Raw genomic sequence first — 19,155 nt, 5'->3', positions numbered from 1 at the left:
CATTTTCTAAATCATGTCTGCATTTCCTGAAGTACTGATTGATTTGGGAGGATACAGATTACAGATGGTCACTTGACTGGTTTTAAACAAAATCTGGACTATGGCTGATCAGCTACATTTATCTCTAATATATTAGGTCGTAAGCTTGACCTGATGAACCGTCCAGATTTAAAAGAAAAAACATTAACATGACCATTATGCAGTTGAAATGGGCAGAACCAACTAGTAATCACCTATTGGGCTCCAAAGTACATTTACCAGCGTCTGTATTAGTGACATCTAATTCCTTACTAATAGAATTGGTGAGTTTCAGGCATAGAGACAGGAATTTATTAAGTATTTCTTGGTCTTAAAGAAAATTACTAGAAAAATTACCCAGTGAGCTGCAGTTATGTTGGGAATTTCTTATCGGTTCAGGAAAAAATGGTAGCCAGTCTCTGTTCACACAACATGCAGAGACTTAAAGTAAATGGGCTACAGCTGCAGAAGACTGCACCGGGAGCCCTTCCTGTTAGCCATCTACAACAATGTGAAGCTAGTGCCAAGGAAAAAGGACAACAACTTGATACTTTCCAGATAATCTAAGAGTTTGATAAACATTAATCTCTTGAGATGTCTTGTAAACATTTTTTACATTGGTGATGACCTCGCTCCCTTACTAAAAGATTAGTGAGTGAGTTTTAAACTCTACCTTAACTATTGTAATACTCTGTCTCTCACAATCCTATTGTTGTATTGGTTCTAGGTCACTCTACAATTTCCACAGGCTCTATGAAACTGAACTACAAGAGATCAGAAAAATGTTTGGTCTAAGGCTCTTGATTTTAGCTTTACTATTCAGATGGTTGTCAGAATTTGGTGTAAACATTAAAACATGGATCCTTGCTGCCTTGTGTCAAAGGTCCAGGCTGCTGCAGCTGGTGTACTGGTGTGGGAGGTATTTGTGACATACACTGAGCCCTTTAACCCTAGTTGTGCATCTTGTATACACCACAGAATTGTAGCATAGTGTACCCGTCTTTTGATGCATTATAATATACCATGTTGCTAAGCTCATACTGAGTTTTTTCTTTTTTGAAGATGGTGATATGTTCAGTGTTCTCAAACGTTCGTCACAGTCACCAGTCCTCAGAGTTGAGCCCTTTTTTGTGGTGGAACAGGAGAATGTCCCCTGGATGTTGGCTACCAACATATGTGGTTGCAGTTGTGATGCCATCACATCAATATGGACCAGAATCTTTGACACGATGTTGAATCTTTGCCATCTAGGCATAGATTGATTAAGGAGTTGGACATAAGTCTAGTACTTGCATACCCAGTGAGTGCATACATCAAACGGTATACCTGGGAAAAAAAAATTTAACGCTGTGTTGAAAATGATAGATATACCAACACAAGCGGGCATATGGCAATGAGTACACAGTGACCACCCAGCAGGCTGTCCCTAAGCAGCCACAGCTCTGCACGTTTTCTGCTCGGGATTCTGCAGTCTATCAGCCAGCTGGAGTGAGACGACCTCCATGCCAGCTGTAATTTACCACCGGGAGACGGGAGGGGGTGAGTGTATACATATGTGAGTGTGAATGTTTGCTTGCGAGGGATTGATGGAACTTGCAAGGACGAGATTAACCAAGTCAGCAATGAGTGGCTGAGATAGCAGGATGCAAAAGAGGAAAGGCAAGCGGGTGTGGTGTCAGCAGTGATGTGGCAGAGAGATGCCCTACAGGTGGAGGAAGAGGTATTTGTTTGTGTTTTATTTTTTTTTAATTTATTTAAGCTACCCTCTGTTTTATACAGAGCCACAAGCTAATCGGCCCCAATTCCATCACACACAAACTCGTGCACATCCTAGCTCTGGTAGGGAACCCAAATCTCCAGCTGCTAATCTGATAATCCTGTGCAGATGGATGTCCTGCAGCAGGAATGGAATTCTGTGTGACGGAGATGGAGTATCTTCTGCAGGAAGAGGGAGACTGATGCTGTAACACGGGGAGATGTGCCTAACCCAGCTTGCTAGACTAGTGTTTCTGTCAGTTGATTGCATTGTCAGAACATCCTCTGAAATAATCTATACAGGGAATCGCAATTGCGAAGTTTTGACAGTGTAAAAGCTTGATGTCAATAATGAACTCTGAAAAAAAAACAAAAACAAATTAAAGATAAGCACTGCAAAGTTAATGAAAGTAGCCTTGAAGGTTTATCTGATGTTTTTGTACGTTATTCACTATTTACTCAATGTGTTTGCCTCTAATTGGCCAGAAAGGTTAGGATAAATCTGCAAGTTGAAAATAATGTGAAAGACAAAACGAAATGGTCTAATTTGCAGGTGTGTGATGAAACATCAACCCCAATAACTTATTTAATGTCGTGTCATTTCATCATAATTTTCAAATGTCTTTTAAATGCAGAAAGATATATTGATTTTTATCTCACTGTTCCATAAATATTCATAAATGGCACTTTGAGAAATATCAGCGCATTTTGATATCACAATTCTAGTATCTTTATTTTGTTCCCAAAGGAAAACCCCGTAAAGCTAAACATCCCAATGAAGAAATGATCTTTGAAAAATTTCGATCAGGATTAAAAAGGATGGTTGGCTCAATACTACTTAGACATATTTGTATTAACCCAGACTGAGTCAACAGCACATAAACCAACGAAATTATTCTTTAATCTTAGAAGTTTTCAAAAATATCAACATTTTTCTTAATCTTCCATAAGTAGTGCTGATTTCAATTTGCTGTGTTTTTAATTGCATGATCACTACTGGTTCTCTTTTGACAATCTTTCCAAACATATTAGATTATAATGGGGATAGTTTAGCTATGTTTGAAGTGTTTGATGGAGAGGCCAAAAGTAGTTTGAATCGTAGCAGTACATGCCTCGTTGAACACCTGCATGGATAAAGCAGTTTTTAATGCCCTACTGTGCCACTGGTTAGTCCGAATGCTGACCAGACGCACAGAAATTTCTGCTTTCATAAACGAGTCTAATGCAAGAAATGTTGTTCATCAAAATTCTATTTTTAAAACCTTTACAAAGGTGCCAAGTTTGCACTAGGTGCTCGAGCAAAATCTTGAAGGGGAGAGAAGTTGCAAGCATTTGCCTTTCCTGCAGGTAGACTATAACCAGGTTATGAGCTGAGCTATAAAATACAAAAAACAGTCATAAAACATTATAATAGGCCAATTAGTAAAGGAGCATTTAAACCTAAATTGTTCATTTGCTAATGAAACTGGCAAATTCTCCGATTAAGGCCTAAGCCAATGCGGACTACGATCTTAAAAGTCCACATGTCCAATGTACCTTTGGGGATTGTGATAACGGTTGCAATGACTTATGAAAATATATTTTCCGACACATCATGTTTTAAAGTGCTGTGTTTTAGAAAACTTGATTTTAAGAGTGGCATTACACAAAGTTAGCTAAATTCATTCACCACCACCCAGATCGACTGTTAATGTTAATGAAAGCTCCGCTTTGTGTTTCCGTGATATATAGAACAGCTCCGGCGCCTCTGCTCTGGAGCCGGGGTGTGCGTGCAGAGATGCTGCCACTTGAATCTGTCTTGTCACAGGCACGACTACAAAGGGTTTCATGGCTCTAAGCTCAGGAAGATCAGAGGCTAACGCGCACAAAATTTCCTTTTTAAGACTCAATCAATTATTAAGGGCTGCTTTCCTATATTCTACTTTCCTGTGTATAAAGAATTTTTTTTCGTGTTTTTGTTTGAAGAAAAAACTAAGGGTAAAGTTTTTTTTTCTCTTTTTTTATAACTGTTGTAGTTTGTGTAATGTGAGCCCTAAGGAGTTTTCTTTTTGTGTGTGTGTTTTTTTTTTTTTAAGTTTACCCCTTTCAGGAGTGATGCTCACTCCTTTATCATAAGGTCAACTTTACTGGTGCTGTACCATTATCAAAAATCAGAGTTGATTAGTTTGATTTAGCATGGTACATGAGTACAGTAGTAATTTCTCAACAGCAGAGAGTCCAGACACTTTGTATGAAGCAAAGCCTAGAACAAGGGGCTGGTTTTTATCAGGCTAACTTTAATATATTTAACCAATAAATCTCAGCAGCAAACCATTTTGGGAACAAGAAGACACATTTCAATAGTTGTGTTCAGTAAATCAGTTTTTAGCTGTCAAACCTTAAGTTTAAGGAAACTTTAAACCAGTTTTTTTGTTGTTGTTACATAAAAACCATTTTTATTTTCTTCTGGAAAATTGTTTGGAAATCACCACTTTAAGACTGTCAGAGTGACATGCTTAATGTCAAACTAAACCAGTTTTTTAAGTTTTACCTGACATGCCCTTGAGAATAACCAATGTTTTTAAAGTTTTGTAGTATTTCTAAAGTGTTGTTGAGGAAAAAGGTAAACTGGAAACTGTAGCCCTGACTTAGGTCCAGGGGGACGGTGAGTTTAAGCACCGCTTTAACCTGGAAGACATCCCAGAAAATAAAAGTAAGCAAATTTAACACAATCACAAAAGACTCAACCTGTGTGCTATCCAGTCTTTTCATTTTCAGTGAGAATCCAAAAATGATAAAGCAGCTGGTTGGTTGTTGTTTTTTCTTTAGATATGGAGAAAAGCCTTGTTTTATTCTTTAAACTTTAGGCTCAAAGCCAAAATTTGTAGTTGACAAGCATTGAACCAGATTTGGTTTAAAAAAAAAAAAAAGAAAATTAGCTGATCAGGTTTATGTGAAAGTGTTAATAATGTCGAGACACCGTGCTTTTACTCCAACTACACACTGATTTGATGATGGACTAATTTTGGACAGTGTTATCAAACAGTTCCACCATTAAGATGTTTCCCCAAACATTTCCAAACATAGAATATTTTATGCAGTACATTATGCTAGAAATAAACTAAACTAATTGTCTATATTGACATGTATGTACAATTATACAGCCAAATAATGAGATATTCAAATGTCGCTAGAGTAAGCTATTATTGTACAATGGCAGACTAAACATCTGCCATTATACACCTCTGTACTGGTCACATTGTTAAAATTCTGTATAATAGTGAATGCTAATGTATGCTATTATCAGATAATATTGTTTGTTTTAACATCCAGGTAAGCACACATGGTACGGTGTGTCATTCCTACAGCAGCATTTTTGAATATTTGTAAATTCACAGTTCGGTACCACGGACAGCAGCATCCCCAAAAGTTACTCTCAAAAGAAACTGCTGGAAGACTGCTGTTATTCAGTATGCAGACTCTGATCTCAGTTATGGTCTGATTAGGCACAATTAGTCACCGCTTCTGAAAATGTTGGAATAAGTTTATTTCACACAATCATTGTGCATGTCTCTGCTGTTTTCACCGTGGGATTGAACCATGGCAGTGCAGGATCCTGACGGGGGTCGTGATGCGTTTCAGTGAGTGTTCGGTTGGATCGATGTCCAACTTTTCACAACTTGATGGATCATTACTGTAATGGATCACTACAAAGCCGAGGTGATGCTTCCAAGACAATAACTTCAGGGTCATGTTAGCCCTATCAATCAAATAGTACATTTAAATTCTACCCTTTGGCCTTGTTTTTCTTTTTTTTTTTTTCCATTTTCTGTTTTTTGATCTTAGCCTAAAACCAAATGTATGAAAAATGAGGTTTGCTTCAAGACTCCAAAACAAATGAAATCCCCAGTCACGTTCTCTTCCCCCCCATCATCCTCCTCCTTTTTTTCCTTCTAATTTTTCATTGTAGATTGAATATCACAAATGATTACACACCACTTCCTCTGTGTTCACATCTATTTTGGCAAAATTTGTGCTTTTCCTCTTAAATACAAACTTTATATCAATTCGGCTTTTTGTATATTACGCTTCATTTTCCATTTGCGGATATTAACTTATTTATTTTAAATATTGGAGAGCTTGTTATTCCCATTTTGGTGCATGTGCGCTTTTAAGCTAGATCACTGAATGCATGCGACTACACAGTAAAGGATAAAGCTCCATGTGCAGTAGCAAAAGTGTATCTACGGGTGCTTCTGTGTGAGTGTTTCCTCCTGCTGGTTTTCAGCCTATTTATTTAATTAGCTTATGAGACTTAAGAGGTGATTAGAGTGTGAAAGTGGCCTTTAGTAAGAGATCTCCTGAACTGGGTTGCCATTCCTTTCTCTCCTATCCCCCTTTCCCTCATTATCTTGTGGTTTTACAGCTCAAAGACTATTGACACTATCACAGATGAGCTTTGTGTGGTTTCCTGAATGGTCCTAGAGGATATTTCTGCTCCAGTCACAGCTGTTACATAATGGTAGCTCATCGTCTTTCTTTGACTGTCTAAACTGGCTGCATCTGTGAATGTATTTATAAGGTGTTCTCTCTCTCATGGGTAATTTTAGTGAAACTGCAATATTTCTGTTTAGAAGTAAAGTCATCAGGTTATTTGCCCTGATTTTTGATCTGAATTTGTAAAGTTCTCATCTGCTACCTTTTAGAACAAAAGGTGTTATATAAAAAAATGTTTACAGTAAAATCATTGAAGTGGCCCTGAAATTAAGCATTTATCTCTCAAACACTGAAAATATTACAGTAAAATCCTAAAAGTTATGGGGCAGAGGTATCCTTAATACAATCCAACTAAAAAAAGTAAGTGAATATCACCTTTACGAGATGGATCATTGTTCTTTTGTATTGCACACCTGATGACAGGAAATATTATTTTTATTCCAGAATGGATATTATTCAAAATCTAGTTCTTGATTCCCGTTCCTATCTGTGTCCAATCTGACTGAACTTGAACTTTTTTCCCAATCAAGAACTGGCAAAAAATTCAACATCAAAATATTTAAAAAAGTGTAGAAGTTGTAATTGCACTGAAAGCTTGTTTCGCAAACTGTTGACGTAGCTGGGATAAATGCATGTTTGTACAATCTGTACATGTTACAAATTTTCATTTCCGAAAAAATTGATCCTTTTCCTTCACCTTCGAAATTATTGGAAGTAAATAATTGGTCATATGTAACAATTATGACACATAATTAGTATTTAAACCAGCTATAAACATGTAATTGGTATAAATATCAGTTTTATATACGCTATGTAATTGGTATTTATGTTAATTATAAACCAATATCATTTTAAACCGATATTGGTCATATGTACAATCCCAATGAAACCCATTTAAGTGATCAAATGTGAAGACGTTATTAGGAATATTACTACAGAAAGGTCTCAAGTGAGTTTCCATTACCATGACGTACTATTATAGCTTAAAATAATTTTGAAAAAATGTGTCTTGAAAGTGACAAGGAATTGTCTAGATTAATTTGACTGTTAGCCATGACTAAACAAATCAATAATCCACTAACAAGAACAAAACAAATGTTTTAAAAAACACCAAACCATTCCTCTTTCTCACTGGAAATAAGCTGAAAAGAAAACAATCCTTTTTTTTTTTTTAGTCTTTACATGTGTAACTTTAAGGCCAGCAGAAGCAGCTTTTTTCTGGCGTTTTGAGTTGAAATCGGTGATATTCCTACAACAAGCCATCTCTCTGATGGGTAACTAAGTGGATTAGGTTTTTGATGCAGTGCTCACCGGAGGTGCGCACAAACACACATGTGCACACGCAAACGTACACAGCTCTGGCAATTAAAAAGGGGGGTACCGAAAGGAGCTCAGTGAGAGATAATTGTCTCATAAGTCAATAAGCACAGCTGTTGGCAAGGTCAGCTTTCAGTTATGGACACACATCGCTGCTCTCAGTTTTGTGCGTGTCCTCTCCAATCTGTCTTTCCTCTTTATCCTCTCCTTTCCAGTCGTCTCTCTGAGCTCGTCCTGTAAGTTGGCTGCTCCCCTGTCACTCCCCTCCATCCTCTCTTTCTGCATGGCTGGGTTTCTAGATTGCTCGTGTCCCTTGGTGAATATTAATGGCGAAGTTTAGATATTACATGAAAATGAACTGTTTATTTACAATGACTCTCTCCTTCGGCTTCATGGGAGGTTGGCGGGGGAGACACATGGGAAGATGGCAGATTCCCAAGTATGGGGGAAGAAATGGGTCAGTGCTGTGCTACACAGGATTCCTACCAGTCAAAAGCTGTGGCCAACCAAATTTGTCATGGAACTAAAGAGGAGCATTCTGTTCTTTCACCATAAAGGCTGAAACTGTTTGAGCAGAAGAGCTGAGTGGACAATAAACACCCCTCCTGACTGGTATATGCTCTTTGTAGCTGAATTTTTGGCTGCTTCTTCAAAGGCTATGAAACGCAGAGATAAAATGTCTGAAATTGGTTTCACTCAGGATGAGCATTGCGGGACAAATGACTAAAGTCAAATACAACAAAATAAGCATTAGAGGTGTAGAAAAAGCTCCAAGGTTGAATGAAGGTATAGATAAGAGGAGATTGAAAGACAAACGGGAGACAGAAAATGGGAAAAACATGACAAGAAAAATCGAAAGTCATTGAAATGGTACTGCATATGGCACTGAAGAGGAGAGGAAAAAAAGAGAATAAAAGGTCAAATTAAAGGTAAAAGTTATGCAGACATGATGGCATTGAAAAAGTTGTGCCAACTTACTAAAGAGAGGAAGTAAACAAAAAAAGCAGATGCCTAAGACTAATGGATTCAATGCCGATATCAAGGTAAGCAAACAAATTAGCATTAGCTATGTAGCGACTGGCTGTTAAGAGCGGACTGCTTGTTTGTTCAGCGGATAAAACATGTTCAAAAAGTTTCTACATCCATAGTGTAATGCAGTGAATACTATATGGTGGTTAAAATATCCCAAGTGTGCTTTCACTGCTGGCATCTGCAGCGCTGCGCCGAAAGTGAGAGTTTGAGGAACTGATGTTAAACTTGTCATCAAAAGGTGGCGATTTTATTTTTACATGCAATACTAACAACCCTAAAACTATCCCAGACATGGCATTCAGTAAAACCACAATCTATTTCTTTCTCCCTCCATTTACGAAATGGCAGGAAAAGGACAGCTAACCAGTGGCTGGGTGTCATAGAACTACAATGTATAGAATATGCCTCAGACTATCCCATGATTCTCAGTTTCTCTTTTTTTGCCAGCATTTTCTAGTCCTTCTCAATCTAGTATCATCTTAGCAGCCAGCTGTAGTTTAGACATGACGGCAAATTTCCAGGTTGGGTGGTGGGAGCATTCTCCAAGTTATTTTATGTTTTATTTTTATTTTTTAAGTCTTTATAGTCACATCCAGATATTTTTAATGAGATTTAGATCAGAGGAACACACAGGATGCTCCAAAAGTTATTTTTCAGGAAGAAGTCCTTTTGTCAGGTGGATGTTAGCTGCAGCATTGATGAAGTCATGAAGGCATAGAGGAGGAATCTGTCCACAGGAATACCTGCTGCAGCGTCTTCATGTAGCCTACCACAGCTTGTCACTTCTGCTAAAACCTAAGTTACTTTGTCCTATTTAAGAAAAAAGGCCATCCAGATCATTATGCTATCATGTATAAAACATGATTTTTAAAAAAAATATATATAATTAAAACCAGCTATTTCCCTACACTGCATTAAGAGGCATAACCTTTTATTGTCTCTTGGTCAGAACTTAAATCAGACTAAACTTTTCCTGTTTTAAATCAGTGAGGATAACCAACATTATTTAGTAAATGTAAGAAGGAAAAAAAACGCAAGTGATATTTTAGATTTTACTACTTTAAATTCAGTATTTTCCTTAGTTACTAAGAACTGTCATTCAAACTGTAGATTTGGGTCAGTTCTTTGGGGAATCCTTTAACAAGCTTCTCACAATATTGTTCTGGAATTTTGGCTCATTATTTCTGATGTAACTGTTGCTGAACGTTTTTAACTCTGCTCATGAACGCAGTATGGGATGAGTTTAGAGCTTTGGCAGTGGTCATAACTAACATTGACTAACCTTAAGCTACCATATTTTTGCTGTGTATTTAGGGTCATTGGGACATCTTATAAGAGATCTAAGGAATTTTTTGTGTACTTTGTAAAAATAAAAATTAACCTAAAACAGATTCTATTGGTCTACACTCACAAACCTGAGGCATATTTTAAACAGACACTAAAGCCTTGGAAAAGTAAAATCTCAACCTCCCTTAAGAAGGCTATGAAGTGTTTGTAAAAAGACACATCTTTTTGATGGAATCGAAGACTGCTGAAACATTGTCCATTTTCAGAATTGGACATGATGTCAATGGATGCTTTTGGCAAAGCAGTTTCATCTTGTGAGTTAGCCATCTTTTTTATCAGAAGCTTACAAACTCTTCTGGATTCCCTAAATTGCTTGAAGTGATCTCTATATGTAAGCCTCTGAATCAGAAAAAAAAAGATAAAATAAGAACCCTAAAAAGAAATGTTATGGTGCCATTTAGCAAACAGAATTAATTTAAGTTTTCACATGAGACAAGACTGTGAAGTTGAAAAAGGAGCGAGACTTTTTAGCTACCGTGATCAAGTGAAATATGCAGGAGCTATTTGGTTCTGTAAACATGATGCCCCTGGAAAGAAAGAAAAAAATGTGAATGCTGTCGTACCGCGAGGCCCAGAATGCCCTTGAGACGGAAACGGTGTGGGATCCTGGAAAACGGTGGACAGCATACAGCCGTCCCACCGCTCTTAAACCACATCGCTGACATTTTAAGCATCGTGCATTCTCTGGGACCCTGTAAAATGAAATACAGCGATCCATCAAGACCTCCCCTTGCATCTCCGCCTTCCGCAGTATCTAGTCTGCATTTCCTTTTTATAGATCGAAAGCATTTTCTTTTTTGCTGATGTCAGGAAGCGTGTTTCAAGCCTCAGCCAGTCATTGTGAGAAATGGGACGCGGCGTGTTGTGCCACTTTGCTCTAACTTCTCCTTGCAGTCTTTCTGCTGAGCTGCAGGAAATGATTGTGGCTCACCTATTGACTGCATGTCCCCAAGAAGCCATTACAGCAGGCTACAAGATTTTTGTCAAGGCTGTATGTTAAAGAATCTTAATTACCATCTTAGTTTTAAAAGTAATATGGTTTTGGAAATGACTGTGGAGTGTTTTACATAAACATCGGGGGGGATCATCTTTTTATTTTATTCTTCCATCTTGTTTTGTAAAAGTTCTTAGATAATACACTGAATCTCACACCACCAGTCTGCGAATTGATGTGCAAGCGTGTGTGTCGATGGCTAATTGAGACGTGAGCGTAAAAGTGCTTCGAGTGGTCAGAGTAGAAACTCGTTCAATAAATGGAGTTCTTTTACACAGAGGATTGTTCACATAAACAAAAGGAACAAGAGCCTGATCTTTGGCTGTTTCCCTCCTGTTATTTGAGAAGAAACTTAATTCTTGGGTTACAAATGTTTTTTTTTGTTTGTTTTTTTTCATTTTTACACAACCGTGGTACAATATTGAGAAAACATGGAATTCCAGAATTATGCAAAAATTGTATTTTTTTTCCCTCCTAATGATTGATGGCCTCATCACTCCCCATTGGCTTTCGTATTTTGGGAACATTTTTTGTTTCTTCCAAATGCAGGTACATCACTTTGCTTTGTAGCTCACCAGAATATGCTCAACGTAGAACGACAGCCATTCAAAACATCTCCCAATATGAGTCACTGAATCTGAAATACTAAAAGTAATAAATGTCATAAATTACATCCTGTTATTTTCAGCTGAAATGGTTTTGACTTCTCAAAGAATGCTTTGATTGTAGTCTTAAATTGTGGAAATAATACGTTTCTCTTTAGTTTGGATACATTTCCCCAGAGCTAGGTTCTTAAAGAGACGGAGGTAAATTACAGGGTGTCAGATGATGGAAATTAAAATGTAAGTTTTTGATGCATGCATAGGTGAATGTAACGGCTACTATTGAAATAACCTCCATTCAAGTAAAAATAAATAATGGACATTCTCATAAGCTGATTGGTTTGCACACAACAAATGTTTTTACAAACGTTTTATGACAGAACTGTGCAATTGTAATCCTCTGTGCAGCCTGTCGCAGCCAATACTAGGTTGTGATTTTTTTTATTTTTTTTTTAGATAAATCTACTGTGCTGGTTCCAATTTCAGGATATGAGCTCAGTGTACTTGGAGTATTGACTGCATTTGAATATGCTTCTAACTGAAAAAATATTACACAAGTTCACATTGTATCTGGATATATTTACACTAAGACTTTTTATTTTTACTTTTAATGGCATTTTCTATTTCTGTAACAAGCTACTTAAAAATACAGTAGACTATCAGGGAAAGCCATTGATTGCCATCTTCGTTTTCCTTGTGTGGACTAAAACCACTGAAGTAGTCGTCAATGTCTGAATTGAACAGCCTCACACACACACACACACTTGGTGTCTTTCGTTGTCGCTTTCATTGCCACTTTCATCATGGGGGAAATTTGCTCTTGAGATTATGCTGTCCTCTTCATCACACAGCAGTCCAGCCTTCTGAGACCTGTTGGTGAAAACCCATATATTAGCCGCATTGCAGTGTTCATAGCGTGTGAACGAAGTAATGGATTGCAGTCTGGAAATTAGGATAAGCAAAGCTTGTATATTTCTCCTTAATTGGACCACATTGCGAAGATGCATGCATTTGTTGGGTTGAGCAGCAGAGGTCAGAATCAAAGTTTTCCCCATGGAAAATGTTCCAAATTCTCTTTTCCAAACAGCTTTTGGTATCACCAGATTGCTAAAGTGACTGGAAAAAATATATCTTAATACAAAGATGTGCTAAGGTGAGATTTTGCAACCAGCGGTAATCCCATTTCTCTACTCTTGCAGTGGGCTCAGACCAAAGTTTATTAGAAACTACCTTCACTACCATGGAGTGGCGAGGACGCAGTGGCATCTTGCAGTCACGACCACTCGCCATGAAATGCTTGTGGGATATGCGTGGGTGTTGGAGATTGAACAACACAACTGACTTGTGACAATGCAGTTTGAGGAATGTGATGCAATGCAATGAAACGGTGTGTGACCAAGCTGGTGACCAGCCTGAGAAAGAGGTGCAAGGCTGTTGTGGTTTTATTTGGTTTGGGTGCAAGTCATGGTCATCTTTGCTGCCCTTTCCAAACATTCATTATTCTCATGAATGGGGATATATTTGGAAGGGAAATAAAAATTATTTACCAAATACAAGTTCCCTTACTTTTTCTTAGCTGTGTTGAGGATTTGAGATGTGTTTGACCTACTTCTCTTTTGTAGGTTCTGAGAAGCTTATTAGTCATCGTGGCATCATAAACTCTTTGAAATAAAAACTTAAAATAAGTTTTCATTTGGACTTTTACAGGAGAATGACCCAAAAATGAGGCTTAATTACCAATTAACTATACAGAAAACATGTTGGTTGGACAGAAGAAAATAATACACTAGAGAGGAAGCACAATTCTGCAAAAGAAGGGACAAATACCTCCTGTGTCCTTTAGAACTCTACAATGTTACAGGAAAAGACTGTTTAAACAAGCAAATATACAGTCTTGATATACATGATTTTAATATAGATCCCCCCCGCCCCTCTCACCAATTTATTTTACTCATATTAATTTTCTGAACGTCTTTTCCAAAGATACCAACAGAGTAAAGTGCAGTTCCTAAATATAGATTGCACTTAAGTAGCCATAAATCCCGACTTTTATTTTCCACAAACAAGCCGCTGCAGTAAACTAAGGTATATCTCAGAAGAGTGGATCCAACAAAGACCTTCTAGCTAAATTTCATGAATGATGTTGTGTTTTTTTGGAAAAAAGTAAATGTCTTTGTTGTGGCTCAGCAGTGTTGGCCTGGAAGCAACCAGTTCATTATTCGGTTGGGGAAATTTCTTTCCAGGCCTCGAAGGAGTTGTTCAGCTTGTTGGAGGAACTGTGGATAATTTTGAGTAAAAAGACAAAAACTCAAACCTTGTGGGACCCTAGACATTTAGTCAGTGTAGATTTAGTTCAAATGTGAGCTGCTGCTTCCCAGTTTTGTGGCTGCGCTGATTGTTTAGAAAGCTTTTCTGGACTTGGTCCAGCCAGTTCACTCATTTGAAATTGAACCTGCTATCCAGCTTTGGTGCAGTGAGGCTGGTGTACAGGGATAGCAAAAATGATGAGGGTTGTTTGGTCACCTCAACCTCCATTATAGCCAAGCAAGCAGGGCAACCTCTGCACTGTGATTAAACTTTGCTTTTTTCCTGTATGGGAAATGAACTGGAAGAGGTGTAAAAAGCAATATCCCAAAGTCTTAGTGGGTAACGCTCGGTCAAACCTCGCCTTTTTGTCCTTGGACCTTAATGTCGTCACCTCAATTATACTGCACCACCCAGCTCTAATCTAAGGCTTTCTTTTGGTGCTCACAACATTACAGAATGCATTTCCATAATGCCGTGAAAGACTCTGCACCAAGAGACAGTCTCTTAAGAGTGCTAAGCTGGTTTGGCGTAAGAGCTTGTATTCTCCACAAAAGAACTCCGGCATAGTCCTAAGCCATGTCTAAAGCTCTGTTTGCTGAGGTCTTCTTCTGAGAGAAGCTGGTGTGTCTGAAATTGTTTTTGTTTTTTTTTCTTCTTTTTCTTCAGAACAAGACTCGGATGTCTGTGAAACCTTTAGGACATGGTTTTTGCTTGGCACTCTGCGTTTTATACATAAAAGGCTGATGTCCTTGCTTCTGTCTTCTTTTTACCTCGCAGCTCAACCAAACCTACCGAAAATTCATGAAGGATGGTGGGCGTACAAGGAAGTGGTGCAAGGGAGCTTTGTTCCAGGTGAGCCTCAAACAGCATGCTGCACTTTGATGTGTGGAGCCTTTTCCACTGAACACCGTTCCACCCCACCTGTCCCCCCCACACACCCCTCTGTGTGCATACACTCCAAACACAGTGTGCTTGATCTTGAAGTTGCCACTTATTACATATTTAAGATAGCATGGAGCCACCTTGCCGTTGGCAAGAGTTATATTTTCTTATTCTGACAAGACCTCTTTGTCCTTCCCAAACAGTTGACGCTTTTTCACATGATTGACTGACAGCTACTCCCTTTACCTCCAACCTTTTCCATCTTGTGTGTGTGTGTGTGAGGCTAATGTTTTCCTAAGATTGTTTTTTTTTTTTTTCTGAACTGAGAGGCTCTTGATAAAGCCTGCAGTTGTATGCAAATTTGTGTGTGCAAGGCAATTTATCTCTTTGTGAGAAGCAAATTGGAAATATTTAAGTAAGGTTTTACTGTCAGTAAAATATAGTATTAACGTTGCTTTCAATTCAAGAGCTACAGATTACACACAGTGTGGGATGCAAGGGGATTGTGGTGCGTAAATACCATATTCTGTTACACAAATGGGCCCTTCAGTGTTTTCCTGCCCAGCCACCAAAAAGTGGGGAAACAATCTGGTTGTCTGAAAAATCCTGACAAATACCAAAAGGCCAGATAAAAAAAAAGAGAAATTTAATGAAATTCATTGATTTTATTTTAATGTAATATCTGTGGGAAATGTACTTTTCTGCACTACTGCCTCTTTAACACCAGTGGCAGCCTTGGTTTTATAACAAAACACAAACTTTGAAGTTGAGGCAAACGGTTTTAATTGATTTCTTTTATTTTCTTTTTACTGTAAATTTGAGCCAGACTTACTTTTACTGTGAAAGTAAGTAATGCATTTGTGGATCTACCAGTTAAAGGACTTCTGCTTGATTCTGTGTTGTGATATCAATGTTAGAGCTGAAATTCACCCGCTGGGTCAGTTCGATATCAATGCCGTTATGTTTGTGGTTAACACAAAAAGTTATGATTGCATGCAAGCTATGTAGACTACAGCTGCAAAAAGATATTTGGCTGTAGCAGCAGATTACTTGAAATGGGCTACAATCCGTACAGGTTCACCAAAACTGGACAAAAGCTGATTGGTAAATGTTTCCTGGTATTCATCTCGATTTGAGTTGCAACCTTGGAAAAGATCAGCAGTATTTGACATAAACATGAAAAGCGTGATGCCTTGTATAACTTTAAAACCTTCATCATGATCCTCTTTTTACCTATTACAAGGTCGACTAGGTAGAGTTCTTGGAGATGAGATCACAAACGCTTGGTCAGATATTTTCCTTCAGGATTTTCTGGGAGAGATTAATGTGCTGAGTCAGCGTTATGTCTTCTCAAAAGGAGACCTCAGCCCCAAACTGTGTAGTCTCACAAACGGCCATGTTGGTCTTCATAGCTTATTTCACATAATCAATAAAATCAATGTTTAAAGTCTGCCTTTGCTTACTTAGGCTGCCCTTAAAAAATATTTGATTATAAACATTTAAGTGCAAAAAAAGTGATCACAAGTTTTTTTTTTTTTTTTTCTAATTAGGATTGAATTTAACCAAAAGATTGTCGTCTACACTGGAAAGTTAAGATGGCTAAAGAACTCGGTACTTGATTTTAAGTTTGCACACAGGACCAAATACAATCTGTGGTTTTTAAGATCATTTTCCCACTACAATGGTCACGACTTAAACTGCTTCCACCTTAGCTGGCGATTAACCGTGTTGTGTTAAAGGCAGCGGTTATAGGATCAAGGCCCCCGGGAACTGGAGCACAAATAAAGGTTAACATTTGATGTAGTGTTGGGAGCACAAAATGGGTAAAGGCTTCCCCTTGTTTCCACGAGAAAAAAAAGGTTATTTTACTGCTCTTTTTATATCACAACTATGTCTTTCAGCAGTTCTCCTTGACAAACTTACTGGCCTAACTACAGTACAACAGCTAAGGCTGTGAAAACATTATTCGAGATTCTCCAGTGGCCCTGCAGAGAATTCCCAGCCCTAGTTACCTTGTTCTGCACCCAGCAGGATTTCACATTCGGGATATGACAGAGAGAGAGAGGCCTTTTAGCTCCAAACGGAGCCTAATTTGCTGGCACAGAGAGGGATAATATTGATGGAAAATATTCCTATTGAACCTCGTCTACTTGGACAGTGACTTGTGATAAAAGAATTCTCTGTGAAGTGGGATTTCATGTTGGATGTGCACACTGGGACATATCAAAGGAATGAAAATACTCTTTAAAGCTGCAATCTGAAAGAATTAGTTTTATAACTATTCCTCCTCCACTCGTACCTGAAACGTCCCAGAGAGGTAGAGAGAGAGAGAGAATCATTGCATTAGTTTTTGGAAACGCTAGCACCATCTAGTTTTTGAATACTTTATGAAACATTTTGCAGGCTTAACAGCTGCAACGCTTCTCCTCCGTTTGACTGGCAGTTGGAAAACTCTATAGGAATAAAAAAATGGAAATTATTTTTCCTCCGTCTCCAGAAGAGAGACGATTGTGAGGCTCGACGCAGTCATTGTACAGAGAAGGAACCCTGTGCCACCTCTGATCCTCTTTCTACCCGTTAATGGCTCATATGGCTTCTCCGATGAGTCTCTCCGAGGAGACCGAGAGCTGCAGCTTTTCATATTGGAAAATTTGCACCCTGGCATTAGCAAATCAGATGAAATCACGTTCTCCGACTTGTGTCATCAAAGATGACCTTTGCTTATCCTTTTGAGCACTCTCAATTAGCTTTAAATTTGCTAAAGGTCACACGGCTCCAAGTGCGTCTTCCACTCTCTCACCTTTTGTCTTAATGTTTAACTTCTTGAATCAGGGTTTAAAAGCTTCCCAACCTCAGCGTTGTGCTTCCTCCTGCAGCTTCAATCAGGCTCAATGATTCAACCATTTATTCAACTTCTGTATCCCCAAGTAGTGCTTTTTTTTAAGTTGGTGAGTTGAAGCATACAGCATATTTGTGCTCTTCAGTTCGTGCATTCATTAGTTTGTGCCTCATGTATTATTTTATAATTCAGCTGAACTCTAATTAGCATATCTTTGCCAAAAACACAAGAGTTTATCTCATTAAATTCTCCCCCAACTTAAAACTTTAAAACCTCCTGTGCCTTAAAAGTCTATTTGAGCTTATTAGAATGTCAAAGATCCAAAAATAGCAGAAGTTAAATCCTGTATTCAGTGTGATTAATAGGATTCTCCTGTTTCATTATACCATCATTCTTTTTCAGTTTTTTCTGAAAGCACTGTTGCCTTTACACTAGAAATTCAATTTGCATGTGGTTGCCTATGTTGTCTCTATTGTTTCACGCCACTGTTCAAAATCACAAGAGACGGACTAAGTGTTGGTCAGCCCTCCTAATTCATTGGGTTTAGGTTTTGCCCGTCACTTTCATGGTATAAGGGACATAAAATCCAGCACACAGACATGAAGACTGCCTGCAGAATGAGTCTGTGACCAAAACGCTTTGAATGCCGAAACGACACCGATGGGATCGCAGTCCGTTGACCGAAACTTCCTCTCAGTGTCATAACAAATGTGGAAGCAGTTAAGAACAGCAGCATCTCAATCATGTTTCCATCCCTGTTTGGAACAGCACATGCTGAGGCACACAGTGAGGCAAGGTTGCCACGTTTTTGACTCGGCACCTAGGAACAGCAAAAGGTCCATAAGGTTGGGAATGAGTGAAATTTGTTGTGGAGGAACTCGGCGTTGTGTGCATCCCTGCACACAACCCTGACTTTGACCTGATGGAGGAATGCCAAACATTCTTATGGTAAGTGGGCTGTACTTGTATAACACTTTATTAACTCCAGAGGACTCTAAAGCACTTCACACTACATTCATTCAGCCATTTGTGCACACATTCGCACGCTGATGGTGGTGAGCTACATCGTAGCCACACACTCCTAAACCTTGAAGTTTATTTCTCATGAAGTTGCATTTGTTGTAGCTGCATCTGTCTTTGAGATGGATTTCATCATCTTCTTTTAATAGATTATGGTTGTTGTAGTTTAACCGAAAATTCCTCTTTGCAATGGACTTTTTTTTTTTTTTTTAATTTGTGATGTTCCTTATGCGAATGAGATTTATTTTCAGTGAGCCTGTGGGTGCTTTACGCTGAGCGAAACCACTTTTTCTTCAAGACATTGTGCTATTACATTTTTGAAAGGATACTGCAGAGGGAACGTGGATCATAAGAAAGCTGTGATATATGCTGTGGTTTCTGTGCATGTCATGTTGTACAATTGTTACTCAAATGCCATGATATTCTATGCAGACGTTCTGTCTGTGCCAGTGAAGATTATTTTACCTTGTCATGCCGCTTAGTGGCTCCAACTAGCAGCACTGTAACATGCAGCACTTTCATATTCATTTAGGCAATAGTTATTTGACCAGGAGGGGAAAACAGTG

The 19,155-nt window shown here is 38.4% G+C and overlaps 1 protein-coding gene across 2 annotated transcripts in view; it reads left to right on the top strand.

Moving 5' to 3' along the window:
• LOC103152898 (carbonic anhydrase-related protein 10) overlaps positions 1-19,155 on the top strand; it is a 277,583-nt gene that overhangs the window by 23,776 nt on the left and 234,652 nt on the right. For both annotated transcript variants that reach the window (XM_007573556.2, XM_007573555.2), the window contains exon 2: positions 14,626-14,700. In XM_007573556.2, coding sequence (XP_007573618.1) covers positions 14,626-14,700 — 75 coding nt within the window. The remainder of the gene's footprint in view (positions 1-14,625; positions 14,701-19,155) is intronic.

The sequence above is a fragment of the Poecilia formosa genome, unplaced genomic scaffold, assembly GCF_000485575.1.
Source record: "Poecilia formosa unplaced genomic scaffold, Poecilia_formosa-5.1.2 Scaffold333, whole genome shotgun sequence".
Lineage (NCBI taxonomy): Eukaryota > Metazoa > Chordata > Actinopteri > Cyprinodontiformes > Poeciliidae > Poecilia > Poecilia formosa.
Note: the sequence above shows the minus strand (reverse complement) of the source record. Positions and strands in the feature narration are given on the sequence as shown.